This window comes from Pleurodeles waltl, chromosome 3_2 (genome assembly GCF_031143425.1).
Source record: "Pleurodeles waltl isolate 20211129_DDA chromosome 3_2, aPleWal1.hap1.20221129, whole genome shotgun sequence".
In the NCBI taxonomy this organism is placed as follows: Eukaryota; Metazoa; Chordata; class Amphibia; order Caudata; family Salamandridae; genus Pleurodeles; species Pleurodeles waltl.
The window spans coordinates 203,289,699-203,314,278 of record NC_090441.1 but is presented as its reverse complement, the minus strand read 5'-3'; the positions used below and the strand labels follow the sequence as shown (position 1 = coordinate 203,314,278).

The 24,580-nt window shown below is 46.3% G+C and overlaps 1 protein-coding gene across 1 annotated transcript in view; it reads left to right on the top strand.

Annotated features, from left to right (window-relative positions):
* The window catches only part of ADCY10 (adenylate cyclase 10), a 1,855,427-nt gene that overhangs the window by 846,868 nt on the left and 983,979 nt on the right, over positions 1–24,580 (top strand). The window contains exons 9-10 of the mRNA XM_069226523.1: positions 22,536–22,727; positions 24,373–24,494. Of these exons, the coding sequence (XP_069082624.1) occupies positions 22,536–22,727; positions 24,373–24,494 (314 nt within the window). The remainder of the gene's footprint in view (positions 1–22,535; positions 22,728–24,372; positions 24,495–24,580) is intronic.

Genomic DNA, 24,580 nt, shown 5'->3' with positions numbered 1-24,580 from the left:
GGTTCTCACAGCCAATGTTTAGCCTCGTCCTGTCCAAATTCCTGGATGCATTTGTACAACACATGCAGACATATGTCCAGTTTCCCCAAAGGGCTGAACTCTCTGCCATCAAGTCTGGATTTTATGCCTTTGCTAACATCCCCCATGTGATAGGTGCCATTGAAGGAACCCACATAGCCCTCATACCCCCAAGAGTGAATAGATGTACAGGAACAGAAAGAACTTCCACTCAGTGAACATATGATTTGTGAGTAGTGCTGACCAGTACATATCACATGTGAATGCCAGGTTTCCAGGATCAGTCCATGATTCCTTTGTCCTGAGGAACAGCAGTGTACCACTCTTGATGGGACAACTACTAGGGGACAGAGGATGGCTCATAGGTAAAGTGTGTCTTACACTGGATCTGTACATAGCTGACAACCTGCCTGTATGCAAATAATGGCATTATGTTAAGGTCCTCTGTCGCTCATTATTGCAGGTGATTCTGGTACCCCAACTTGCAATGGCTCCTGACACCTGTGAGAAACCCCAGGACAGATGCAGAGAGGAATTATAATGAGGCCCATGGATGTACTAGGAGGGTGATTGAGTGCACTATAGGTTTCCTGAGGGCTAGATTCTGTTGCCTCCATCTCTCTGGGGGATCGCTGTGCTATGGCCCGAGAAGGTGTGTAGAATAGTGGTGGCCTGCTCCATGCTGCACAACTTGGCTGTGAGGAGAGGTATCCCCCTTCTAGAGGCGGAGGGTGATGTACATGCCGACCTGCAAAGAGGGGATGAAAGTGATGGTGAGGATGAAGAGGGGGAAGATGTCAACTTCAGGAACCAGCTGATCCACCTATAGTTCCAGTGACTATGAAGTACTGTTCACTGATGCTGTTGTCTGCACTGCATAATGTTAGTCTGACTCATTTGCATGGGGATGTGGTGTCAGTAGTCATTGACACTGTTAACTGAAGACTGAGGTGGCATGTGCCATGGAAACATACATGGTGTACATTCTGACTTACTTCAGACACTGCTGTGCGTGGGGTACCATTCCTGCAATAAAGGTATGATTATGGAATTGACTAGCTAATGCATACACACTAACAATTGTATACTCGTAATGACAGGGGACATACGATTTGGTGTAGGTGTGTTTTATTATGTGTCACAATTTCATAGGTACGCTGTACAGTGATAGGGAGTGGGCTCATGATGCATATCCATACCAGGTACATGGGCTCAGCGATTGGTGGCAATGGGTATTGGTCCATATGTCCCTTGCTAGTTGGTATGTTGGTATTGGCGGGTCAAGATGGTAGCACAGTGGCACACTTTGGAGACAGTTCAAGGCAGAGTCACTTCTTAGCGGGGGCCTTGGTCTTGGCAGGTGTTCCAGTGCCATATCTGGGTCTGAGGGCACGTTTGTGTGACTGGTGCTGGGCTGCAGGGCTAGGGGTGCTGGTCTCCTGTGTGTCCTCTGGCAGTGCCACCAGTCCAGTAGCTGCTGCAGATTTGGATGGCAGGTCTGTGTCCTGGGCAGTGGTAAGGGCTTCCAGGTGTGTGGGGGTCTCAGGCTGGCTAGGGTAGTGGTGCTGCAGCACCCCTGCAATGGTGGCCATGGTGGCATTGAGCTGCTTCCATTGCTCCATTGTGACTCTGCGCTCTATCGCGTCGTCCCTTCCTCGAGCCGCGGTCTGGCCGCCGCTCCTAGTATCGGAGCACTGGCATCGCCGCAGCCTGCGTTTCTGCCTGTCTTCTCTTGCGGCACGGCCCAGAAAGCACATTTCGTGCTCCCGGTCGTGCCGCTTTCTCAGCTTGCCTACCTGATACTCTTTCCATTCCTTACCTGGGGGGAATTCTCTTCTTTCTTCTTCTTGTCTTCCACGTTTACTTCTTTGCTTGTTCTGGTGTCCATGTTGTCTTCCTCTTGGTGTTCTTTTTTCCCAGCATGCCTTTTTTCTTTTTTCTTTTATACTGGTACTTTTTTTCCTATTCTTTCCTATGTGGCCTTCCCAATCCAAGATGGTGTCGCTCTTTCTTTCTGTTTGTCACTTCCTGCATTCTGGTATATAAGCCTTTCAGTTCTGATCTTTCTTGCGATGCAAACACTTCCACTTTGTGGTGATCCTCGCTCCTGTTTCTTCGTGTTTTTCTCCAGTTCCTGTTGTTCTTGGCAAGGGATTATTCCATATTTTCCCTTTTTTCATAATTTCTTTCCTCTTTTCTAGGAGTTCCTGTGTAGAGGTTTTTCCCACATTTTATTTTTTTCCCCTCTGGGACTCCTTCTGGAGGGTACAGTTTGCTTAGGTGTTTCCTGTCAAACAGCATTGTGGCTACTAGAAAGGTCGCCCTTATCTTGTTCAGTCCAGAACCAGCAGAAGACCGGGTGTCCTTCAAGTTCCTCAGCCAGCGGTGGGAAGCGACATGCTGACCGTGACAGATTGCAACGCCAAAAGAATCTGCGTTGTGCGATAACCAGGGAAGGACCGCAGGAAGATTTCGTAGAAAATGCACAAGCCATGCTTCAGACTGTGCGACAACAAGCCCAAGAATTACAATAACGACAAGTCTTGTCTTCCCGATCAATGGATGTACCTCCTGCGTCCACCTCGACACCTCGATATTCTGGAGATCCGCATAAGATAAAAGAATTTCTGGATGCTTTGACAGTCTTCTTTTCCTTTCGACCAATACAATTCTCATCTGGCAAGACCAAGGTGGGTTATTTAATCAGTGCCTTATCTGGCCCGCACTAGCTTGGGTGACCCCCTTGGTCTCTGCGGAAGATCCTGTCTTAAATAACTATCCTGCTTTTTTAAAACTCTTCAAGCAGATGTTCGAGCGACCTGGGGTGGAGGCAGCTGCTGATGAAGCATTATGTGATATACAGCAAGGCATTCAGAATGTCTTACAATATATAACCCCCTTCAAACAGTTAGCAGCTGAAACCAAGTGGGTGGAACGCATTTTTGTAACCCTGTTCCGCTGTGGACTTCGAGAGGAAATAAAAGATGAATTGGTACATTCCACTGTAACTCAATCTCTGAAAGAACTAATGGATCAAGCAATGAATATAGAATATAGACTGCGAGAACGTAAGATAGAAAAATGAAGAACTCGATTACCGTACCAGCCTGGAGTACACCGTACCACAAGCCGACAGTCTGATGAAGTCCATCCTGAAGCACCTCGATCTACCGAAGAACAACCTATGCAGATTGATCTAGTCCGTGGTCCTTTATCCGACTGAGAAAAGGAGGACAGACAGTGAAAGGGTCTTTGTCTATATTGTGGCAAGGCTGGTCATCTGATCCGTAGTTGTCCTGTTCGTCCATCCAAGCCTTCGGGAAACGCAAAACTCCCGCCCCTTGTGAGGAGGAAGGGGACGGGAGGAGTAGAATTACCTTCAATATGTTCCTCCAGAGATAATTTTTCTGCCTTATTTAGATTATCTGTTACATTACAATGTTTTACAAAGTCAGGAAGCGCAGCTTTGTGCTTTATTGAACTGTGGAGCCCGTGGTATCTATTTGGACAGGACCTGGCCCAAAGAGAGAGGTATTCCACGTGTTCCTAAAGAAACGCCGGAACAAGTACACACTGTAGATGGTTCTCCTTTGACCTCCAGACCAGTGGTGGAGTCTACATCTACTCTCTGTCTGCGTTTTGGTAGGCACCAGGAAAATGTTACTTTTGATCTCATATCCTCACCTAACCATACTATGATTTTAGGAATACCCTGGTTGACTCTGCACAACCCATATATCAGTTGGGAAACAAGAAACATATCTTTGACATCTCAGTTTTATCAACAAAATTGCTACTCCACGAACTCTTATTGGTCTCCCAAAGGGTTAAGTCTTTCTCCCAAAATTAATGACTGCTCTATTAATACGAATCAGGGAGTAGTTGTTATCAGGAATACTCTGATGTTTTCCAGAAGCCTAGCAAGTCTGTCTTACCTTCTCATTGTGCCTAGGACTGTGCTATTCCATTGGTTCCAGACAAAGTGGTTCCATTTGGTCGGATGTATTCCTTGACAGAACAAGAAAAGAAGGTATTCAAAGAATACGTAGATGACAACCTACAGAACGGTTTAATTGCCCCCTCTTCATCTCCTGCAGGGGCTCCTCTTTTCTTCGCTCCTAAGAAAACAAAAGATTTGCGTCCCTGTGTTGACTTTCTCAAACTCAACAAGATAACAATCAAGGATCGTAATCCCTTACCCTTGATTAGGGATATATTGGACGCTGTTCAAGGAGCCTAGATGTTTACTAAATTTGATCTAAGGGGTGCCTACCATCTCTTGCGTATCAAAGAAGGAGAAAAATGGAAAACAGCCTTTCGTATGCCATTTGGTCACTACGAATATCCTGTCATGCCATTTGGCTTAACCAATGCACCTCCTATACTCCAACGATTCATAGATTTTGTGTTTTCTGACTTATTAAATCAGAGCGTGGTGATTTATCTGGATCATATCCTAATATATTCCCGAAACCTTGATCAACATACTGAATGTGTACAGCAGGTTCTGGAAAGACTCAGACAGGTGGCCTGTAAAGAGTGAAGACATTTTTTAATGGGTACTAACGAACCTTTTGAAGCAAGAACGGACCATTGTAATCTACAATGTCTCAGAAGTTTCCAATGTCGTAACAGCCGTCAAGCAAGATGGGCTTTCTTTTTCAGCTAATACGATTTCATAATAACCTACATTCCCAGAACCCAGAACTTAGTGGCCGATGCATTATCCCGTCGTTATCCTGAAAGCACCAATACCTCTTCTCCAAACATCATCGAGTCCAGTTGAATCATCAGGGTCACTCAGTCCTTTCTTGATGGTGTAAAATCTGAATACCAGTATCTTCCACTTGAAGAGTGGAATAAATTAACTCCTCAACTACAAAAGGATCAAGATGACTTCTATTTTCAAGACGCTCTTTTCTTACCTACTAAGAAGGTATGAACCGAGGCATTACAGATGTGTCATGATTCTCCTGTAGCTGGGCATTGTGGAGTTAAAAAGACCCAGGAGCTGATTTTATGTTCTTTTTGGTGACCTTCCCTTAAAAATGATGCTGAAACGCATGTATCAGCATGTCCTCTATGCTCCATGGTGTACCCTGTTCCCAGATTTCATATGTGCTCTACCATCTTCTTCAGGTCATCATGTCATCATGGTAACTGTTGATTCCTTTACCAAAATGGCTATTACAGGTGTGGTGGATATGAAGTAATTGTAGATGACTTACCAGAGTCCAGTCTTCCAGTGAGTCCAGTGAGGCACTCCTGGTGTAGTCGGGTGGGTGTAGGTGGGGGTCCTCCCCAGTCTTCTGTACCACAATGTTGTGCCTGGATGCCGTTGCCCTCACCTTCCCGCAAAGGTCGTTCCATCTCTTGTGGATGTCATCCCTTGTGCATGGATGGTTTCCCACGGCGTTGACCTTGTTAACAATCGTCTGCCATAACTCCATCTTCCTGGCGATGGGTGTGTGCTGCACCTGTGCCCTGAAGAGTTGTGGCTCTACCTTCAGTATTTCGTCCACCATGGTCCTTAGCTCCCTATCTGTGAAGAGTGTGTGCTTATGGGGTGCCATGGTGTGTGTAATGGGTATGGTGTTGTGGGTGTAATGGTGAGGGTGCTTTTGTGTAGATATGTGTGTGACTTTTGTTATGTTGTGTACAGTGTATGCGTGTAGTATTGTCAGTCTAATTTGTGCTATTGTCGTTGCAAAGGACTGTTGGGTGTGTATGTGAATGTTTGATAGTGTTGTGGATGTATGTCAGGTGTGTGGGTTTCGAACTTGCCAATGTGTGCATTTCTTGCTGTTGGGTCCCATTGCAGGCCGTGGCAGTCTGTACTGCCAGTGGTCGTTCGACATCCACTATCCGCCACGGTGATTTGTGCATCATTATTTGTTGGGCGGAGGATTTGTCTGCTTGGCGGTGGCGTGGTGGGGTGTACAGCCTTTCCGCCATCATAGACCCTGGTGGTGGCTGGAGGTTGCAGGATTTTTAGAGGTTTCTGATTTTGTCATCATTATATGGTGGTGTGCTGTTCACCTCCACTGGCGGTCTTCTGTTCACCGTTGCCACGGCGGTCGACGGTGTTTCCCGGCATGTCATAATGATCACCTATATCTAATTTTGCTATAGTATATACACAGAGCCAGCTTTATACATGTGCTCCTACAGGAGACGCACATCACGGAGGTGGAGACCATTCGCTTTCTCCGGCATTGGAGGGGCCAGGTCTTCACAACAGACTACTCCTTTTATGCACAGGGGTTATGATTTGGGTCAGGGGTCCCCTTTTTGGCCACTGACACAGTGATTGACCCCCAGGTTCACTACCGCTTTGTGGAGGACATGTTGGAGGGGCGCAGCCTACTACTCGGAACAATATAGGCTCCCAATGCTGAGCAGCCTGCTTTCTTTGATAGGCTTTTGGGGATCCTTGCTCACTGGGGTGGTATCCCCTGGCTTGCTCGACCCAATGTTGAACAGGTCCTACCCCCTCAGTCTCCTGCACACTCTAATGCTAAACATCTGTGCTCCTGGCTACACCACTGGAATGTGGGAGACATATGGTGGCAATGCCAAGCAGACAACAGTTTACACTCCTGTTCCCACCCTCATGACTTCCATGTCCGTCTTGACCACATTGTCGGCTCCACTGACCTGGCCATGTCTGTGTCACACACTGATTACTTAGGGAGGACACACTCTGACCACAACTGACAACACAACCAGCTCAGCAAGGACGATGGTCGACCTCCCATACTGACGTGACGTCTCCACCCTGAGGTCCTGTGGGATGCGGCAGTCTGCACGACCCTTAACTCTTCCTGCCTCAAATACTTTGAGGCAAATGCTGGCACTGTATTATCCCGGTTGATAGAATGACACACGTTCAAAGTCATCCTCATAGGCCACTGTCTGAGTGTGATTCAGGCATCAGGAAGCGGCTGGACTGGGACATTGCACAAGTGGACCGTGAGGTGCTTCACCTGAAGTGGTTGGCTGCAGCCTCGGCTGATGGGGCCGCTGACTCGCTGTGGCATGACAGGAACACACTACCTTGCTGGAGCACCTGCACTGTCTCAGCTACGCTGCACACTCCCCTCATACTCACTCTGGCGCAGACAAATCTAGCTACCTCCTGGCCTGGTTAATCAAGCAAGACAGTCCAATGCTGTGCTCCCTGATCAGAAACTGCACACACAGCTTGAAATCAATGCAGCCTTCACTCAATACTGTGAACGCCTTTACTCGCCAACACCAGAGATAGTGGATTCGACCATTGAGATCTTCCTCTCACGTGGACCTGCCCCAGTTTCCTCCTGACTTATCACTGGAACTCCGTGCGACAATCAACCCATTTTATTTTCAGGAAGCCATTCCGTTGTTGGTGTAGAGTAAAATCCCTTGACCGGATGGACTCCCTGTGGAGTGCTATAGAACATATGCCCCGCTCCGGGTTCCCCGCCTCCACACCCTGTATGATAAAGCTCTTTCAGGCTGATTCCTGTGATCCCACATCTGGTCCCCAAAGACCAGAATGGCTTCGTCCCAGGCTGTAGCACATCAATAAACGTCGGCCCCCTTTTCCAAATCCTGGAGCAGGTGCCAAATCACTGGCCATGATTTGGTTGCCTGGTTCTGGACTTGGAAAAGACCTTGCTGGAGTGGGGCAACCTTTTTATTGCTGTCCTATCTAAATTTGGCCTGGGTCCCCATATGCTTGGCCTTATCAAGCTTCTCTATGCTGCTATACTTGCTAGGATCAAAACTGGCAGATTTATTTCCGAGCTCATTCACATTGGTCGGGCAGCTATCAGGGCTGTCCCCACTATTCTTCTAGCTGGTTATGGAACTCCTAGGACATAAACTGCAGAACCAAGGATGAGTGGAGCATTAGTACATTGCTGCCCAACTGCAGTTGGTGGCACGCTGGTGTACTGAGCACGATCTAGATGACACAGTGATGCAGACGACCCCTCCATGGACGCTAGAACGCCTGTTACATATTTCCAGCCCTTGGTCTGTGCTCCTATTCTGCCTTTCTGTCTTTTATGTGTGGCACTGCGCTGCTCCTGCTGCTGTTTGTGTCTCACCAACTCCTCGGTGCCATACTCCTCCTCTACTCCTGCTGCTAGGAACTCCTAGGGGGCAAGATTACCTCATGCAGCCAATAGTTAGCCCTTGGCATGAGGCTGATGTTCGCACCTTGGGCGACCTCTTTTCCGAAACTGCACTCATACCTTTTGCAGACTTGTGCGATCGCATGGGCCTCCCCCCTGGGCAGTCTATAACTCATGAATGGACACAATACGTGTGCACTGGGGGCCAATGCAGCAAGAACCAAATATGCATCAGGTAATCCAAAACCTACATCTCTTGCCATGCAACACCACCTGATCACATGGCTCACTTAGGCGATGCACGACCACTCCTGCTTACCTCTCCCAACACTATGTGACGGTTGAGGAGAGGACGTAGGCAGGGAGTACAGTCATGCTGAATGGGCTGCAATCCTGGCCTACCCGGGTGCATATGTTTTTGTTCTGACACATGCCTGTGGATTACTAGTCATCTGTCACAACTCACCTGTCCTATGGTACTGGAGTCCCCTCACTATGCCCCTGGGGTATGTATATATGCTCCAGGCTTGTTTACACACCCTAAGAGCAATAGGACAGTTGAGGTTTCTTGAACATGTTTAAAAGGGAAAAAAGAGAGGAAGGAAGAACTTGAAAAGCGCTCAAGGAGAAACAATGTGCAGAGTAGAGGGATTTCTAAGGAAATGGAAGTTAAAGACATCAAGGGAAATTTTTTTCAAGTCAGTCACAAATTCTCCTCAGAAGCAAAGTGTCAGAACCCCTTTCAGAGGGCCCCAGGCAAGCAGGAGCTACTGGGCCTGAGGTTGAGGCCTTATACTCCTGATGTCCCAGGGCCCAACCTATTATGGGTCCTGAGCAACTGGGCCAAGTAACCCTTCATCACTTGACTCTCAGTGGTAGCACAGGCCAAGCAGTCCAAGGTTTCTGAGGGTGATGGGTAAATGTAGGGGAGTGAACACAGGCTCACAACTCAATACGCTCAACTCAATACGCTCAATACGTTCAATAGCAGTAATAAATTATCTCTTTTATGACAAAAGTAGTACTTTGTAGGACAGGTCCCTGAGTTCCACTTCCCTTTCAGTAGCGATAGTAGTCATTTCACATTAACTATAGGCAACAATCATGTTAGGCCCCACTAGTAGTTCAAGTTTCAGAAGCCCACTCCAAATCCGTTAAAAGTGAGAAGTGTTCCAGCCTCCAAAGCGCTATCTAGCAGAACAAGTTACCTGCTCCTCCGAAGATGGTCCAACCGGAGTCTCTGTGGAGAGAGGCAGGGGCTGTTTTTGGTGAGAAGAGACGCATGGTCAGCTGGTGCAGCAGCTGAGTATCCATGGTGCTTCCTCCAGTGAGACAATAAGTTCCTGTGATCCTTCCCACCGGTGGAGGTTTGGTTGCTCAAGTTCTGATCCTGAGTTAGGGTTTGAGCCAGCACAGATTACCACTGTGATCTCTCCTCATTACAACAGCTTGAACTAGGCAACAACTGTTGTCCTTTCTGTTTACCCCACCTGGCACACAGGGACCCTGACCTTACTCCGCACATGGGCTATGGCCTGGTTAGCACAGCAGTAATCTGTACGGTGGCCCAGCCTTGCATACTGAGTCATCAACTTCACACCACACATGGGCTCTGGCCTGATCGTCACGGCAGTGATGCTAACAATGGCTAACTTCACTGCAGCTTCCTGTGGCATACGGAGCCACTAACTTGAATCTGCAGACGGGGGTTGACCCAATCGGTGAAGCAGCCATCTCCTCACATTTCGCTACTGGGATCCAAACATCAGGATCCCAACTGGACCTCCCTCCCCCTCTCCAGCACTCTCCTCTTCCTCACAGGACACACTGATCTTGGCAAGCAGTGAAGCACTGGTACTGCACGCTCAGGGGCAGGTAGTCTTATATGTCTCTGGGTGATGTCCTCTTTACCAGCTGGAGGACTGGCAGGCCTTAGTCTCCAGTCCTGGTCACAGGTAAAAGTCTTGCAGAGCTTCTTCTCCTTGGACAGCCTGACTGGTTTCTTGACAGTTGACAATTTTAAGGGCCTTGAGCTCCCATTCCTGTAGTCCATTTCCAGACACCAAATGTTATTTAGGGTCTGAGTCTTTGAAGTTTGTGTTGGGGGGGTCTACTTGTTTTTGAAGTGCCCACTTCTCTGCCTTGCCCTCCCTCCAGAAAGCAGTCATTTACAATGTAGCGACTCCAAATATGATATCCCCACAACAAAGGCTACGTGAGTAACTTGAGGTTCACACCTAGATGTTAGTTATAGGGATATGTGCATCAAAAGATTAACTGAGGGCACCAGCCCTACACTTTGATTTTCTTATCAAACCCATCTTCTTCCTAAGATGTGCCCATGCCCCTTTCCAGTGACCTTTCCGTACGTCAAAGAGCACCCTTTGACGTGTACTGAAGGTCTGACTCTCCCTCCTATAAGGTGTCCCATCTAGTTTACAAGAGTGTGAGCCACAAATCTGTATGGGGGGGGGATTCCTCTGCTTCTTCATTCTCCTTCAGTCAGCACTGGGTGTCCCAAAATGGACCCTAGAATCTTCCATGTATTGTCCAATTCATAGACAGACATGCATACACAGAAGATGCATGTAGCCACATGTGTGCTGCACAGCTCTATATACTAACTTGAAGTAGGCCAAGGGTAGGTTAAGTACACAGCAGTGGAACTTTACATGAGTAAGCCTGTAGGCATCACTCCAGTGACAAAAGTAAAAACCTCTTGGCAGAGGCAGTAGCCTTTCACAATTATGAGGACTGCACTTTTGTCACCCCTCCCAATCCAACAAGACTGCAGTCCGTGAGACAGGCCTATGTCATGACACACACACATTATCTGTGTTCGCCCATGGCAACAAAAGTCAGCACCAGGAATCCAGACATCATTGTAGCTGGGCTCTCAGGGCAGGAGGGCATATCCATCACCATGTGAGGGGCTTTTCTTTCTGAACACAAAGGTATTCTGTATAGATGAGGACACTCATTCATGCTTTCTTTTCTCTTGCAGGGTAAAAGAACGTAGGCAGAGGGGACAGTATGCACTGGAATCCTTCCAAGAAGCATTCTGCATTCTGGACTTCATAGAAGATGTGAGAACCAAGGAGAGGCCCCTGGTTCCACAGACGAGACTAGGGGATGGCCAGAACGGCAAAGAGAAGGTCCACAAGGCAGGAAGGGAAGACCGTCGGGGAAGGAAAAGCATGCAGAATAGATTAAAACCCTCAGGTAGATGCAGGTCTTGACTGTAGAGACAAAGATGAGGACAAAATTAACCTCATCACGTCATATGGATGTAGTATTCACCATTGGAGGGACGATGCCGAACAGTGGTGCAGCATTATTCAGATCATATTCATATCAACCAAAGCTACACTGCAGATCTGGAATGCAAATATGGAGTCATGTGTAGGCCCATTAGCAAGAGTTAAAATGACAGTAGTTCCCAGAATACTGAAAGTATGTAATGGATACCTCTAGAAGTGGAGCAGACCTGGATTGACTGACTCACTGACTCAAATCACAGTAAACAATATAATTGACAAAAATGTTGTCTCAAAAACATTGTTTAGCACAATATTGTGCTCCTGTACTTATAATGGTATATACACAAATATTTAAAGAAAATAAGGTTGACATTTATATCATCCAAAAATTGACAAAATATCTGAATTTGTAATATAAGTACCATTTAAAGTAGTACATGTTAAATATTTTAATATATACATGTAATAGAATGTACATTAAATATATTCCACTAATATTTAACTGGACTCCTAGATGAACAAAGCCCATTGTAACTGCTATCAAAAACTATTCCACCTACCACGCAGCAAAAGTCCATCACAAATTTGTTTACAATTCCATCTCACAAGGCAACATCTGCTACTAAAGGCAAGGTTTCTTGCCTATGGTGCCAAACTAAACAGGGTGCCAAATAGATGAAACATTACATATCTCAGGTGATAACTTTCATTGGCACCATTATTATAACTCTTTTAATTGCTTTAGAGGCGCACAAAATTGGGGGTGGGTAATGTCCTGCTCCAACAACTAACAAGAATTCTGCCGAAACACATAAAAATGATCTTGACAGCGTTGGACATAAAGGAGTGCAGGAAAAAAGTGTGTGGAAAATTGGTAGTCCACCTCTGTGCCTCAGTGACCCTGCCTGTTTATTTAAAACAATCACTGGTTAGAGGCCTGAAGAGGCAATTGATGTGGCTAAGGTTTGGACTGTTTCCCCTAAAGTGTATTGGCACGGGCGATTAAGTGGCGCAAAGGACAACAGTTTCAGACTGTGTGCTTGTTGGTGGAATCATTAACCCCTTAGCTGCTGGGCCTTTTCCCCCCCAGTGCTGAGCCCTTTTTTGGCTATTTGGGGTAGTTCGCGCTTAGGGCTTCATAACTTTTTGTCCACATAAGCTAACCACGCCAAATTTGCGTCCTTTTTTTCCAACATCCTAGGGATTCTAATGGTACCCAGAGTTTGTGGTTTACCCTGGAGGAGACCAAGAAAATAGCCAAAATACAGTGAAAATTTAGTTTTTTCCAAAAAAATGGGAAAAAAGGGCCGCCGAAGAAGGCTTGTGGTTTTTTCCCTGAAAATGCCATCAACAAAGGGTTTCTGGTGCTGAAATCACTATCTCCCCACCTTTCAGGAACGGGCAGACTTGAATCAGAAAACCACATTTTCCAACACAAATTTGGCATTTTACTGGGACATACCCCATTTTTACTATTTTTGGTGCTTTCAACCTCCTTCCAGTTAGTGACAGGAATGGGTGTGAAACCAATGCTGGATCCCGGAAAGCTAAACATTTCTGAAAACTAGACAAAATTCTGAATTCAGCAAGGGGTCATTTGTGTAGATCCTACAAGGTTTTCCTACAGAAAATAACAGCTGAAATAAAAAAATATTGAAATTGAGCTGAAAACAACAGCCATTTTTCTTTATGTTTTACTCTGTAACTTTTTCCTGCGATGTCAGATTTCTGAAAGCAATATACCGTTTTGTCTGCTGGACTCTTCTGGTTGCGGGGATATAAAGGGCTTATAGGTTCATCAAGAACCCTAGGTACCCAGAGCCAATAAATGAGGTGCACCCTGCAGTTGTTTTTCATTCTATACTGGGTATACAGCAATTCATTTGCTGAAATATGAGGAGTGAAAAAGAGGTATCAAGAAAACCTTTGCATTTCCAAAATGGGATCAAGATAAGGTTTTGAGGAGCAGTCGTTATTTGCACATCTTTGAATTCCGAGGTGCCCATACTAGCATGTGAATTGCAGGGCATTTCTCAAATAGACGTCTTTTTTACACACTCTCTTATATTTGGAAGGAAAAAATGTAGAGAAAGATAAGGGGCAATAACACTTGTTTTGCTATTCTATGTTCCCCCAAGTCTCCCGAAAAAAATGATACCTCACTTGTGTGGGTAGGCCTAGCGCCCGCGACAGGAAATGCCCCAAAACACAACGTGGACACATCCCATTTTTTCACAAAATACAGAGCTGTTTTTTTGCAAAGTGCCTACCTGTGGATTATGGCCTCTAGCTCAGCCGGCACATAGGGAAACCTACCAAACCTGTACATTTTTGAAAACTAGAGACCTAGGGGAATCCAAGATGGGGTGACTCGCGGGGCTCTGACCAGGTTCTGTTACCCAGAATCCTTTGCAAACCTCAAAAAGTGGCTAAAAAAACAAGTTTTCCTCACATTTCGGTGACAGAAAGTTCTGGAATCTGAGAGGAGCCTCAAATTTCCTTCCACCCAGCGTCCCCCCAAGTCTCCCGATAAAAATTATACCTCACTTGTGTGGGTAGGCCTAGCGCCCGCGACAGGAAATGCCCCAAAACACAACGTGGACACATCACAGAAAACAGAGCTGTTTTTTGCAAAGTGCCTACCTGTAGATTTTGGCCTCTAGCTCAGCCGGCACCTAGGGAAACCTACCAAACCTGTACATTTTTGAAAACTAGAGACCTAGGGGAATCCAAGATGGGGTGACTCGCGGGGCTCTGACCAGGTTCTGTTACCCAGAATCCTTTGCAAACCTCAAAAAGTGGCTAAAAAAACAAGTTTTCCTCACATTTCGGTGACAGAAAGTTCTGGAATCGGAGAGGAGCCTCAAATTTCCTTCCACCCAGCGTCCCCCCAAGTCTCCCGATAAAAATGATACCTCACTTGTGTGGGTAGGCCTAGCGCCCGCAACAGGAAATGCCCCAAAACACAACGTGGACACATCACAGAAAACAGAGCTGTTTTTTGCAAAGTGCCTACCTGTAGATTTTGGCCTCTAGCTCAGCCGGCACCTAGGGAAACCTACCAAACCTGTACATTTTTGAAAACTAGAGACCTAGGGGAATCCAAGATGGGGTGACTCGCGGGGCTCTGACCAGGTTCTGTTACCCAGAATCCTTTGCAAACCTCAAAAAGTGGCTAAAAAAACAAGTTTTCCTCACATTTCGGTGACAGAAAGTTCTGGAATCGGAGAGGAGCCTCAAATTTCCTTCCACCCAGCGTCCCCCCAAGTCTCCCGATAAAAATGATACCTCACTTGTGTGGGTAGGCCTAGCGCACGCGACAGGAAATGCCCCAAAACACAACGTGGACACATCACAGAAAACAGAGCTGTTTTTTGCAAAGTGCCTACCTGTAGATTTTGGCCTCTAGCTCAGCCGGCACCTAGGGAAACCTACCAAACCTGTACATTTCTGAAAACTAGAGACCTAGGGGAATCCAAGATGGGGTGACTCGCGGGGCTCGGACCAGGTTCTGTTACCCAGAATCCTTTGCAAACCTCAAAAAGTGGCTAAAAAAACAAGTTTTCCTCACATTTCGGTGACAGAAAGTTCTGGAATCGGAGAGGAGCCTCAAATTTCCTTCCACCCAGCGTCCCCCCAAGTCTCCCGATAAAAATGATACCTCACTTGTGTGGGTAGGCCTAGCGCCCGCGACAGGAAATGCCCCAAAACACAACGTGGACACATCACAGAAAACAGAGCTGTTTTTTGCAAAGTGCCTACCTGTAGATTTTGGCCTCTAGCTCAGCCGGCACCTAGGGAAACCTACCAAACCTGTGCATTTCTGAAAACTAGAGACCTAGGGGAATCCAAGGAGGGGTGACTTGCGGGGCTCGGACCAGGTTCTGTTACCCAGAATCCTTTGCAAACCTCAAAAAGTGGCTAAAAAAACAAGTTTTCCTCACATTTCGGTGACAGAAAGTTCTGGAATCTGAGAGGAGCCACAAATTTCCTTCCACCCAGCGTTCCCCCAAGCCTCCCGATAAAAATGATACCTCACTTGTGTGGTTAGGCCTGGTGCCTGCGACAGGAATAGATCACACAACGGTCAATGTTGGTCCTTACGTGAGGCAGCTGTTGACCCTGGGGTGATCCATTCCTGACACAGACACTAGGTGTAGGCACTCAAGTGGGGTAGTGTTTTTATCAGGACAGGTGAGGAGTCACTGGGTGGTAGGAATATTGTGGATCCCAGCATATTCCTGTAGTTTGTGTGACAGAAATGCGAGAAAAATTTAGTTTTTTTTCAACATTTCAGCTTTGCAGGGTATTCTGGGTAAGAAAACTTTGGGGAAGCCACACAAGTCACACCTCTGTGGACTCCCCCGAATGTCTAGTTTCCAGAAATGTTTGGGTTTAGTGTGTTTCTCTATATGGCCGCCGAATCCAGGACCAAAAACACAGGTGCCTGCCTTACAAAACCAGTTTGTTTTGCCATGGATAATTTTGATGTCTCCACAATATGATTTGGGTGGTGGAATTTGGGGCTGAACTAAATTGGGGAGCTCCCAAGAGAGCACTCTCTCTCTGCTTGCCGCCGCATTCACCTGCTCTCTGGGTTGACCTAACCCACTATTACCCAGTTGCACAAACAGCTTGCGAAGGGACAGCAGGACTGTCCTCATCACCTCCCTCATAATGTACTGGAAGAGGAGTTATCGAATGGGACTCCTCTGACTGAAAAATCACTCCCAGAGTCTGCGCCATTGTCCTATCCCTCAGATGCTGTCTCAGTATCTGATGTCTCAGTCTCTGATCCTATGTCAGAGCGGTCCTCTATAACCCGAGTGTAGGCAGCAGTCATCCATCAAGATGCCATCTCTGCTATTGGCTAAACTGTTGCTCTAAAACACTAGCCTACGTAGACAGTCACAAAATCGATGGTGTGTGAGATACGTGCAACAGTAGAGGCCACCTTACCTGCGCTTCTTCCCTCAATCAGCACGTACTTTCAAGACACTCAAAAAACACCTTGTCACATACCATTCGTCACAGTCTTTAGCACCTCCTGCGCCCAGTCCAACAATCATTATTGGTGCTCCCACTCCCTCCTCCTCGGATTCCCTCATTACCACCCAGCAAAAGTGCCCTTCATCTCTCCATAGACTTTGCTAATGTACTCAGCTATTTACATAAAATACAGATTTGCTCTTTGCAGTAGGCATATAAACCTTCTGCGCTTCTTTATGGCACTAAAACTGCCACTAGACAAGTCGGACCCTTTTCCCCCCAGGGAAACCACACACATATTGACAAAAGTGATATATATATGACAGCCAATCACCTGAAACTCAACTCAAGCAAAACCGAAATAATCCTCTTTGGCCCACACAAAAACACCTGGGACCCCTCATGGTGGCCCACCACGCTAGGCCCTGCACCCACCCCCGCCAACCACGCACGCAACCTCAGCATCATCCTAGACTCCTCCCTCTCGATGACCCAACAAATCAACGCTCTCACCTCCTCATGCTTCAACACACTCCGTATACTGAAAAACATTCAAATGGATCCCCACAGAGACCAGAAAAACTGTCACTCACGCACACATCAGCAGCAGGCTTGATTATGGAAACGCCCTCTACGCCGGCACCACTCTAAAACTCAAGCGCAAACTACACGCATCTAGAACTCAGCAGCACGACTCATCCTCGACTTCCGCCGACACAAACACATCTCTCCACACCTCAAATCCCTCCACTGGCTCCCCATTGACAAAAGGATCACCTTCAAGATCCTCATCCTCGCACACAAATCACTCCACAACACAGGCCCTGCCTACCTCAACGAGAGTCACCTTCCACACCCCCACACGAAACGTCCGCTCAGCTGACCTCTCTCTCGCCTCTGTCCCCCGCATCAAACACACCACCACCGGGGGCAGATCCTTCTCCTACCTTGCACCCAAAACCTGGAACGCCCTCACAACCCACCTTCGCAAGACCCAAAACCTACTTCTTTTCAGGAAGGGCCTCAAAACCTGGCTTTTCGAACAGTGAACCTCCCAGCCCCTTTCCCTCCCCCCGCCCCCCCCCCCAAGCGCCTTGAGACCCTCACAGGTGAGTAGCACACTTTATAAATCTCTTTGGTATATATAGATCTACCTCTATATATATATATATATCTATGTACATGGATATATCTATAGATATATCCATGTACATAGATATATCTATCTACATAGATATATAAATATAGATCTATATATAGATCTATTTTTTTTAGTTGTTGTATGGTTTCCTTGGGTGCCAAAATGGCCCCCAGGGAAACCCTACAACATCTAAAAAAAAAATTGCCCCCACAGGGGGTCACCCTGCCCACGGGCGACCCCCTGTCATTTTTTATTTTTTTTTATTATTTAAAAAAAAAAAAAAAAATCCCCTGGGGGGGGGGGGGCGCGATCGCGCCCCCCCACCCCCCCCAGGGGGCACCTACCTTTTTTTTTTTTTATTAATTATGCCCCCGGGGGAGGGGGCGGCCCGTTTTCCGAGGGGGCCGCCCCCCCAAAGTGAAATCCCTGGCGTCTAGTGGTGTTTCCTGGCCCCCGATCGCAGCTGTGCTGCGATCGGGGGCCAGGAAACACTTTGAGAAGGCCTCGTAAGAAAGGGGAGAGTCTCCCCTTTCTTACGAGGCCTTCTCAAAGTGTTTCCTGGCCCCCGATCGCAGCACAGCTGCGACTGGGGGGCCAGGAAACACTTTCAGGAAGGCCTCGTAAGAAAGGGGAGTGTCTCCCCTTTCTTACGAGGCCTTCCCGAACGTGAGAAAGGCCGTTTTCCCCATCAAAGCAGGAAGCGGCCGCAAGGCTGCTTCCTGCTTTGATGGGGAAAACACCTTTGCAACGTCAGCGCGCCGCGAGGCGCGCTGACGTCACAAAGGGGCGGGTGGGGGGGCGGGGGGAGACACGGAAGCTTCCGTGTCTCCCGGGGGGGGTTTAAAAAAATAAATAAATCCTCGGGTGCGACGCACCCGAGGATTTATTGATACCCTTCCTGGTGTCGGCCACTGGTCGTGACCCGCACCAGGGAGGGTGTGTGGGCATCGGCCAGTGTCCGACGCCCGCACCTAACAGGTTAAGCCACAAACTTGTAATTAGGCCATTGAATACTGCTTGAATGGGGAGTCAAATGAGTTTGGCAGCACAGTTTATAAATTAACATTTTATGTTATGTTATGCAGATTTGTACAGTGCACTGTCACCCAGGAGGGTACCCTGGTTGTGAGCAGGTGTGAGTCTAGCCACACCTGGAACTAGTGGGACAGCCCAAAAAGCCAGGTCTCTAGCTTCTTGCAAAATTCAAGAAGTGAGGAGGAGGCTCTTATTTGTAGCAGCAGGTTATTCCATTCTTTTGGAGTCATGCAGGGGACAGCTCGACCACCTGATCTGGTTTTGGGTGTGCGTGGGATTTGTGCAAGTAGGATTCTGGACGAGTACAGGTGTCTACAAGGTTTGGGAAAGCAGATGCGATTATTGAGGTATGCTGGGCTATTGTTTTGTCGTGCCTTGAATGTGTGGGTTTGGAGTTTGAATTGGGAATTGTTTGTGAATTGGGAGGCAGTGGAACTGCTTTAGGTGTGGTGTGGTGTGATGTGAGTCCGGCATGGGAGGTTGAGAGTGATTATGGCCTCTGAGTTCTAAATGATCTGCAGCCTTCCGGTGAGTTATTTGTTGATCCTGGCAAAGAGGGTATTACCATAGTCCAGCTTGCTTGTCTCCAGGGCATGCGTGATGGCTTTCCGGGTGAAAATCCTTCTCAGTATCTCCAGGGTATGGGACCATGAGGCCAGTTGCTTGCAGTGGTGTTTATCAGTCTGAGTTCCGCTGTGTACTAACTGGCCTGGGGTCTAGATCTTGTTGTGTTTGAGGGGGATCAGGGAAGTGATCCAGTTGTTGAAATGTTGAAAATATTGATGGCTTTGGGGAGGGTGTTGCTGCGCTTGGCCCAGTGGGTGTTCAGAGCAGTATTACCATCCTTGTGAGTCATGCTTTTCCAGTTTCAGCGTGCTGTTCTGGCAGTGGTGCATGTTCATTGGACAGGGATGGGGATGGTGAACTTCACAAGGGTGTGGTCTGTTAGGGGACTGGTGTGGGATTGTCAACTACGATATTGTTGAGGCTGGTGAAAATAGGGACCCGGAAGGCATCTGACAATGTGGGAAGGTCCCTTTACTTGTTGAGTGAGGCCCAGTCTTCCAGGTTCTTCAGTCAATGCTCATGAGTTGGGGTCTGTGTGACCTTCAAGGTAGAAATTCAGGTCTCCAAGTAGGATGTAATTGCTAGTATCAAGGGCAAGTGGTGCAACAAAGTCTGTGATGGTTTTGGTGAAGTCTGTGCATGGTCTCGTTGGTCTGAGAGTGCTGCATAGGGTGCAGTTGGCTGATGTGTAGAGCGTGAGCGACAGGTGTTCCGTGTTGGACGATAGCATGACAGTAGATGTGATGCAGCTGATGGTGTTCTGCCATGAGGCTTGTGAAGTCTGTTTTGCATGACAATCTTTTATCCGGAGGGTTAGGGGGGATGGCTGTGGCGATGTGAGGTGCAAATGCAGGGTTCAGCTATATTTCCATGAAGAAAAGTAGGTCAGGGACATTGTTGTGCTGCACTTCTCAGATCTCTGTGGTGTGGTTCATGAGTGAGTCAGTGCAGAACTTTCTCTTTTTTAGACTCCTTCCGATTATCCCAGTGGTATTCCCATCTCCCCCTCCACCGTTAGCACTTTGTGTCCCCCATTGTGGTCTTGGTCCCGTTCAGAATTGTTTATATGTACTTATAAACATTGTTATTGAATGGAGTCCAAGACGAGTAGGTAATCCTGCTGCACGTATGGCCCATGAAGTATAAAAGATGGGTTTGACTTCATATTTAGATAATTCAGGCAACTCAGTGGTAGGCTTGTAGAGTTTTGTAGCACTTTTTTCTACTTTGTAGCATTGAATTTGCTGTTTAATTATCAATGCGGTCCCTTCCTGAAACTTTGGCCACCCTGAAATCAAAAGCACTCTACGGAATGTCGCCCATTCAGGAAAATCATTTTAGCCAGTGGAATGGCTTCTGAGATAATTAAGGAGGGACTTGATTGAAACTTTTGCTCATTCTAATAGGGCCGTATCTCTGAATCTAAGGCCTTCTGTATGGCAGCGGCAGCATTTAAGAATGCACTGGATTGACCTTTGCATTATTTGTACGAATAACCTGTGGATTCTCTTTAAAGCACTTTTATTGTTTTGTCATTTTTAGGTCTCAGCTCTAGATGGCCCGTATGTGCTGTCTCAAACTGAGACATGCTGTATCTACTCTATGGGCTTCGAGCATGGCCATCGTTTTTCATTGGTTCTATGGTGTGCCTTTCATAAATCCTTTCTTTCAATAGTGTATTGGTTTTATTTGTCCCGCCTTTTGGTTTTTAGTTGACTCCTATGGCTACTGGCCCTATTACATGTAGTTGTTACCTTCATTTTATTTCTGTTATTTACAGCACACAAATTTTTTAATTGGTGTTGGATCGTCCTATCAGAATGTTGCGTTGCGCTTAGCTGATTTCATTTTATTTTACAATCGCCTTGCAACGTACCCACACAGCTGGAGATACCGTGCCCCTCAGCCTTACAGCAAAGCTTTCTTTTATTTTTAAATTATGTGTTTTTGAGCAATACAAAAATGTTAATATTTATATGCTTTTGATCATTTCAGACATGTTGAATAGTGCAAACTCCACTCCAAGGTATCGGAGCGCTTTATGCAGAATACCCCGAACCACTCTAGCACTAGCGGCCAGGTTGATCACTTGAGCTTTTATGCCACATCCTCAAGATCAGCATTTAAGAAGGCTGGCACTCCTTTGGAACGCACAATTATTATGCATTCCATCGCAGCGCCAACCATCTTGTTTTTTTGGGATGCAGTCTCACGCAACTTTCAAAAAATGTACGCGTAGTGCTGATTTTATTTTACTTTTTGTTTCTATTCTAGTCCATCTTCTATTTTTATTAAAACTGTAGGCTTGTGAGCTACGTGTATTTGTGTCCGCTTTAAACAGTTGTACAGTGTATCCTTAAAGGCTCAAAACTCCTGATTTGAAAACATGGGCCACTTTTTGTGAAATCTATTGGCTATACATGAAGTAAAGCAGGTTACATTTAACAAGGGCAGGTTCTTGCATTCAATGTAGGGAAGGCATCAGTCTTTTTACGTGTTTGTCTTTACCGGGTGCACATAGACGTCAGTTGAACAACGTCATGCACTTTCGCAAGACTGTTTATGCTTTATATAAAGTGAAGCTGAATGGCTCGGTATAAGTTCAAAAGACCACTTCTTATGACGTCCGACATTACACACAAAGCTCCAGCAAGGTTAAGCAGGGGCGTAGCAAGGATGCTGTGGATCTTAGTGCAAGCAAGGACAAGCATTGGCAAAGCCAATAGGTCTGAGCAATCCGAGAGCTATAGGCGTTGGCAATGGTAATGCATTTGTGCATATTAATAAAAACAACCCCAGAGCCGTACACAAATGCATTAACATCGCTAACACCTATAGCTCTTGGATTGCCAAGAGCTGTTGGTTGTTATTGCTTGTTTTAAACTATTTTTTAGATAAGTAACCCAATACGGATTATTCTGTTTCAACCAGGCATGGCATGATATGTCTGGTCCTTTTTTTGTTTTCATTCTGATGAGCTCTATGTTTTTTTTGTTTTGGATTTTAAATTATCTATCTATCTATCTATCTATCTATCTATCTATCTATCTATCTATCTATCTATCTATCTATCTATCTATCTATCTATCTATCTATCTATCTATCTATCTATCTATCTATCTGTCTGTCTGTCTGTCTGTCTGTCTGTCTGTCTATCTATCTATCTATCTATCTATCTATCTATCTATCTATCTATCTATCTATCTATCTGTCTGTCTGTGTAGCTGTCTGTCCTATCTATCCATAATGTGGCTTTTCTGTTTTTTGCATGATGGTAGAGTTATGATACTCTGTAAACTAATGGGCAGGGTGGATTGCAAATCCCTACTCTGTCTGATTCTGTCTTGTGTAAAGAGTGGCATTTTCTCTTGTTTGACCTTGTGTTCCTCCCATTCTGCTCTTCAGATTGATGACTATCAGCCATTGGAGTTCCTATCGGAGATGAGACCAGTGACCATCATGTTCCTAAATCTGCAATTTAAGGAGAGTGCTAAAATCGAGCATCAGTGCCAGGCCATGCAGGATACAAGCAATGTCATAATCAAACTGATCCGCAGATACAATGGCAGGATCAACAAGGTCTTCATGTTCGACAAGGTACAGTTTAGGCTGGTGAGGGAGCACAATGAGGAGGTGGGAAGGGACTATCTGAAAGGAAACAATTGCTTACTGAGTGTGAAAGATGTGAACAGGGAGACCGAGAGTATGTTTAGAACATTAATTTGTATTTTCTTATTGTTGCAATGTGATAGCGTTTCATACCCATTGCCAGGCGGCAACCCTCAGTATTGTACGGGTAGCACGCTGCACTCTGGAAGAGTACTTGATTGGAAGAATGTTGTACTTACAGTCAGGCCTATATGAGAAGGGACCAAACTGATGCACTTATCATGTCTTGGGTTGCAGCTCATAACACTGTGATGGAGTAAAGATGAGTGACACTCAGGTGCGCACATCTTACATTTGTTGGCTGCTGTGAGGTACTATGCAGATCCCTTATGCAGTGTTTAGTAACGTTTGACCTCCATGTAAATGTATTTAAAGCAGTAAGAAAGTTGACGGGGCGTCCCAATTGAAGTTCAAGCAACGTTATTGGTGTGATCACTGTTTTTTGTTTATCATTCTTGTGAGCTATTCACTTCTTCCATACAGAAAAAATGATTTACAAAGGTAAGCAGCCGCAATCTTTCATTTGAATAACTTGTGTTTTATATGAGTAACAGTCAATACTTTATTGATAGTTCCCACAGGGCTTGTGCTCTATTCCAATGATCTCAATAATGTCAAAATGGACTGCTTTGCAAATGAACAATAGCAAATATCCTGATCCGTGATAAGTCAACGTGATTCGATCATCTGTCTAAAATATTGATGAACCAGCAACCGCCAGGATACTCAATCGCACGGAGGAAGCGGTGGGGAAAGCCGTGGTCAGTGGTGGCGGTGCCCAAACAAGGCCCCAGGACGATTTTGCACATTGGGCAGTGTGACTGCACTGTCAGTGCACACTGCTGCCATGCACAACATTGTGCATGGCAACAGTGTGCCCGAGGTGCATCTGGCACTGCACTGCACCGGCACATGCTTCAGGCATACTGCCGCAGTGACACTGCCACAGACACTACCGCCAGCCTGCCGTAGTGTCAATACGGCGATGGGGAGGCTGCTGGCTTGGCGGTGTCCTCTGAACACCTGTATTGGCAGTCAGACAGCCAAAATCATTATCAAGCCCTTAGTCTTCACCTTTTTTTGGATAACTCTCATTTGCATCTGCACATCCTTTGCAAACTTATTCGTTTAAGTGTCAGTAAGGGTCATATACGGCCAGCCCCTACATTTTGATTTGGTGAATACAAATTATCATTATTATTAAAGTAGCTTGCTATAAATCATGCTGATCCGACATGTTTAGCCGGATTTTCTTTGACGTTAAACAAATCATGGGTACTCCTTCTGATGCCTGGTGGTTTACAACTGAAGGTTTGGGTAGTTGTTGCAGGGGGGGGGCTCCTAAGGTTTTCTTACTGGACAGGAAGACGGATGAAGAGGCAATGGCAGGTAGCAGGGAGAGTTAATGTCTCAGACATTAAGAGTAGTATTGGTCTCAGGGATTAGGTATAATATTTGTTTTGTGCAGCAAGAACTGTTTATTTATCTAGTAAAAACCAGAGTATGTTTCACTTAGTGGTTACAGTTCTAGAACATGTCTCATGTAATCTGTGTTGATTTAATTCCTCCCCAGGGCTGCACCTTTCTCTGTATCTTTGGCCTACCTGGTGATAAGCTGGAGGATGAATGCACCCATGCTCTCCGCAGCGCCTTTAAGATCCATGTCTTTTGCAACGAACAGCTAGAGAAAATCAGGTACCAAGAAACACAGGATCCGAGGTGTGTGCTTGTGTGAATGTAAGGTGTTGTGTAAATGCAGGGTAATGTTACCGGCGCAGTTG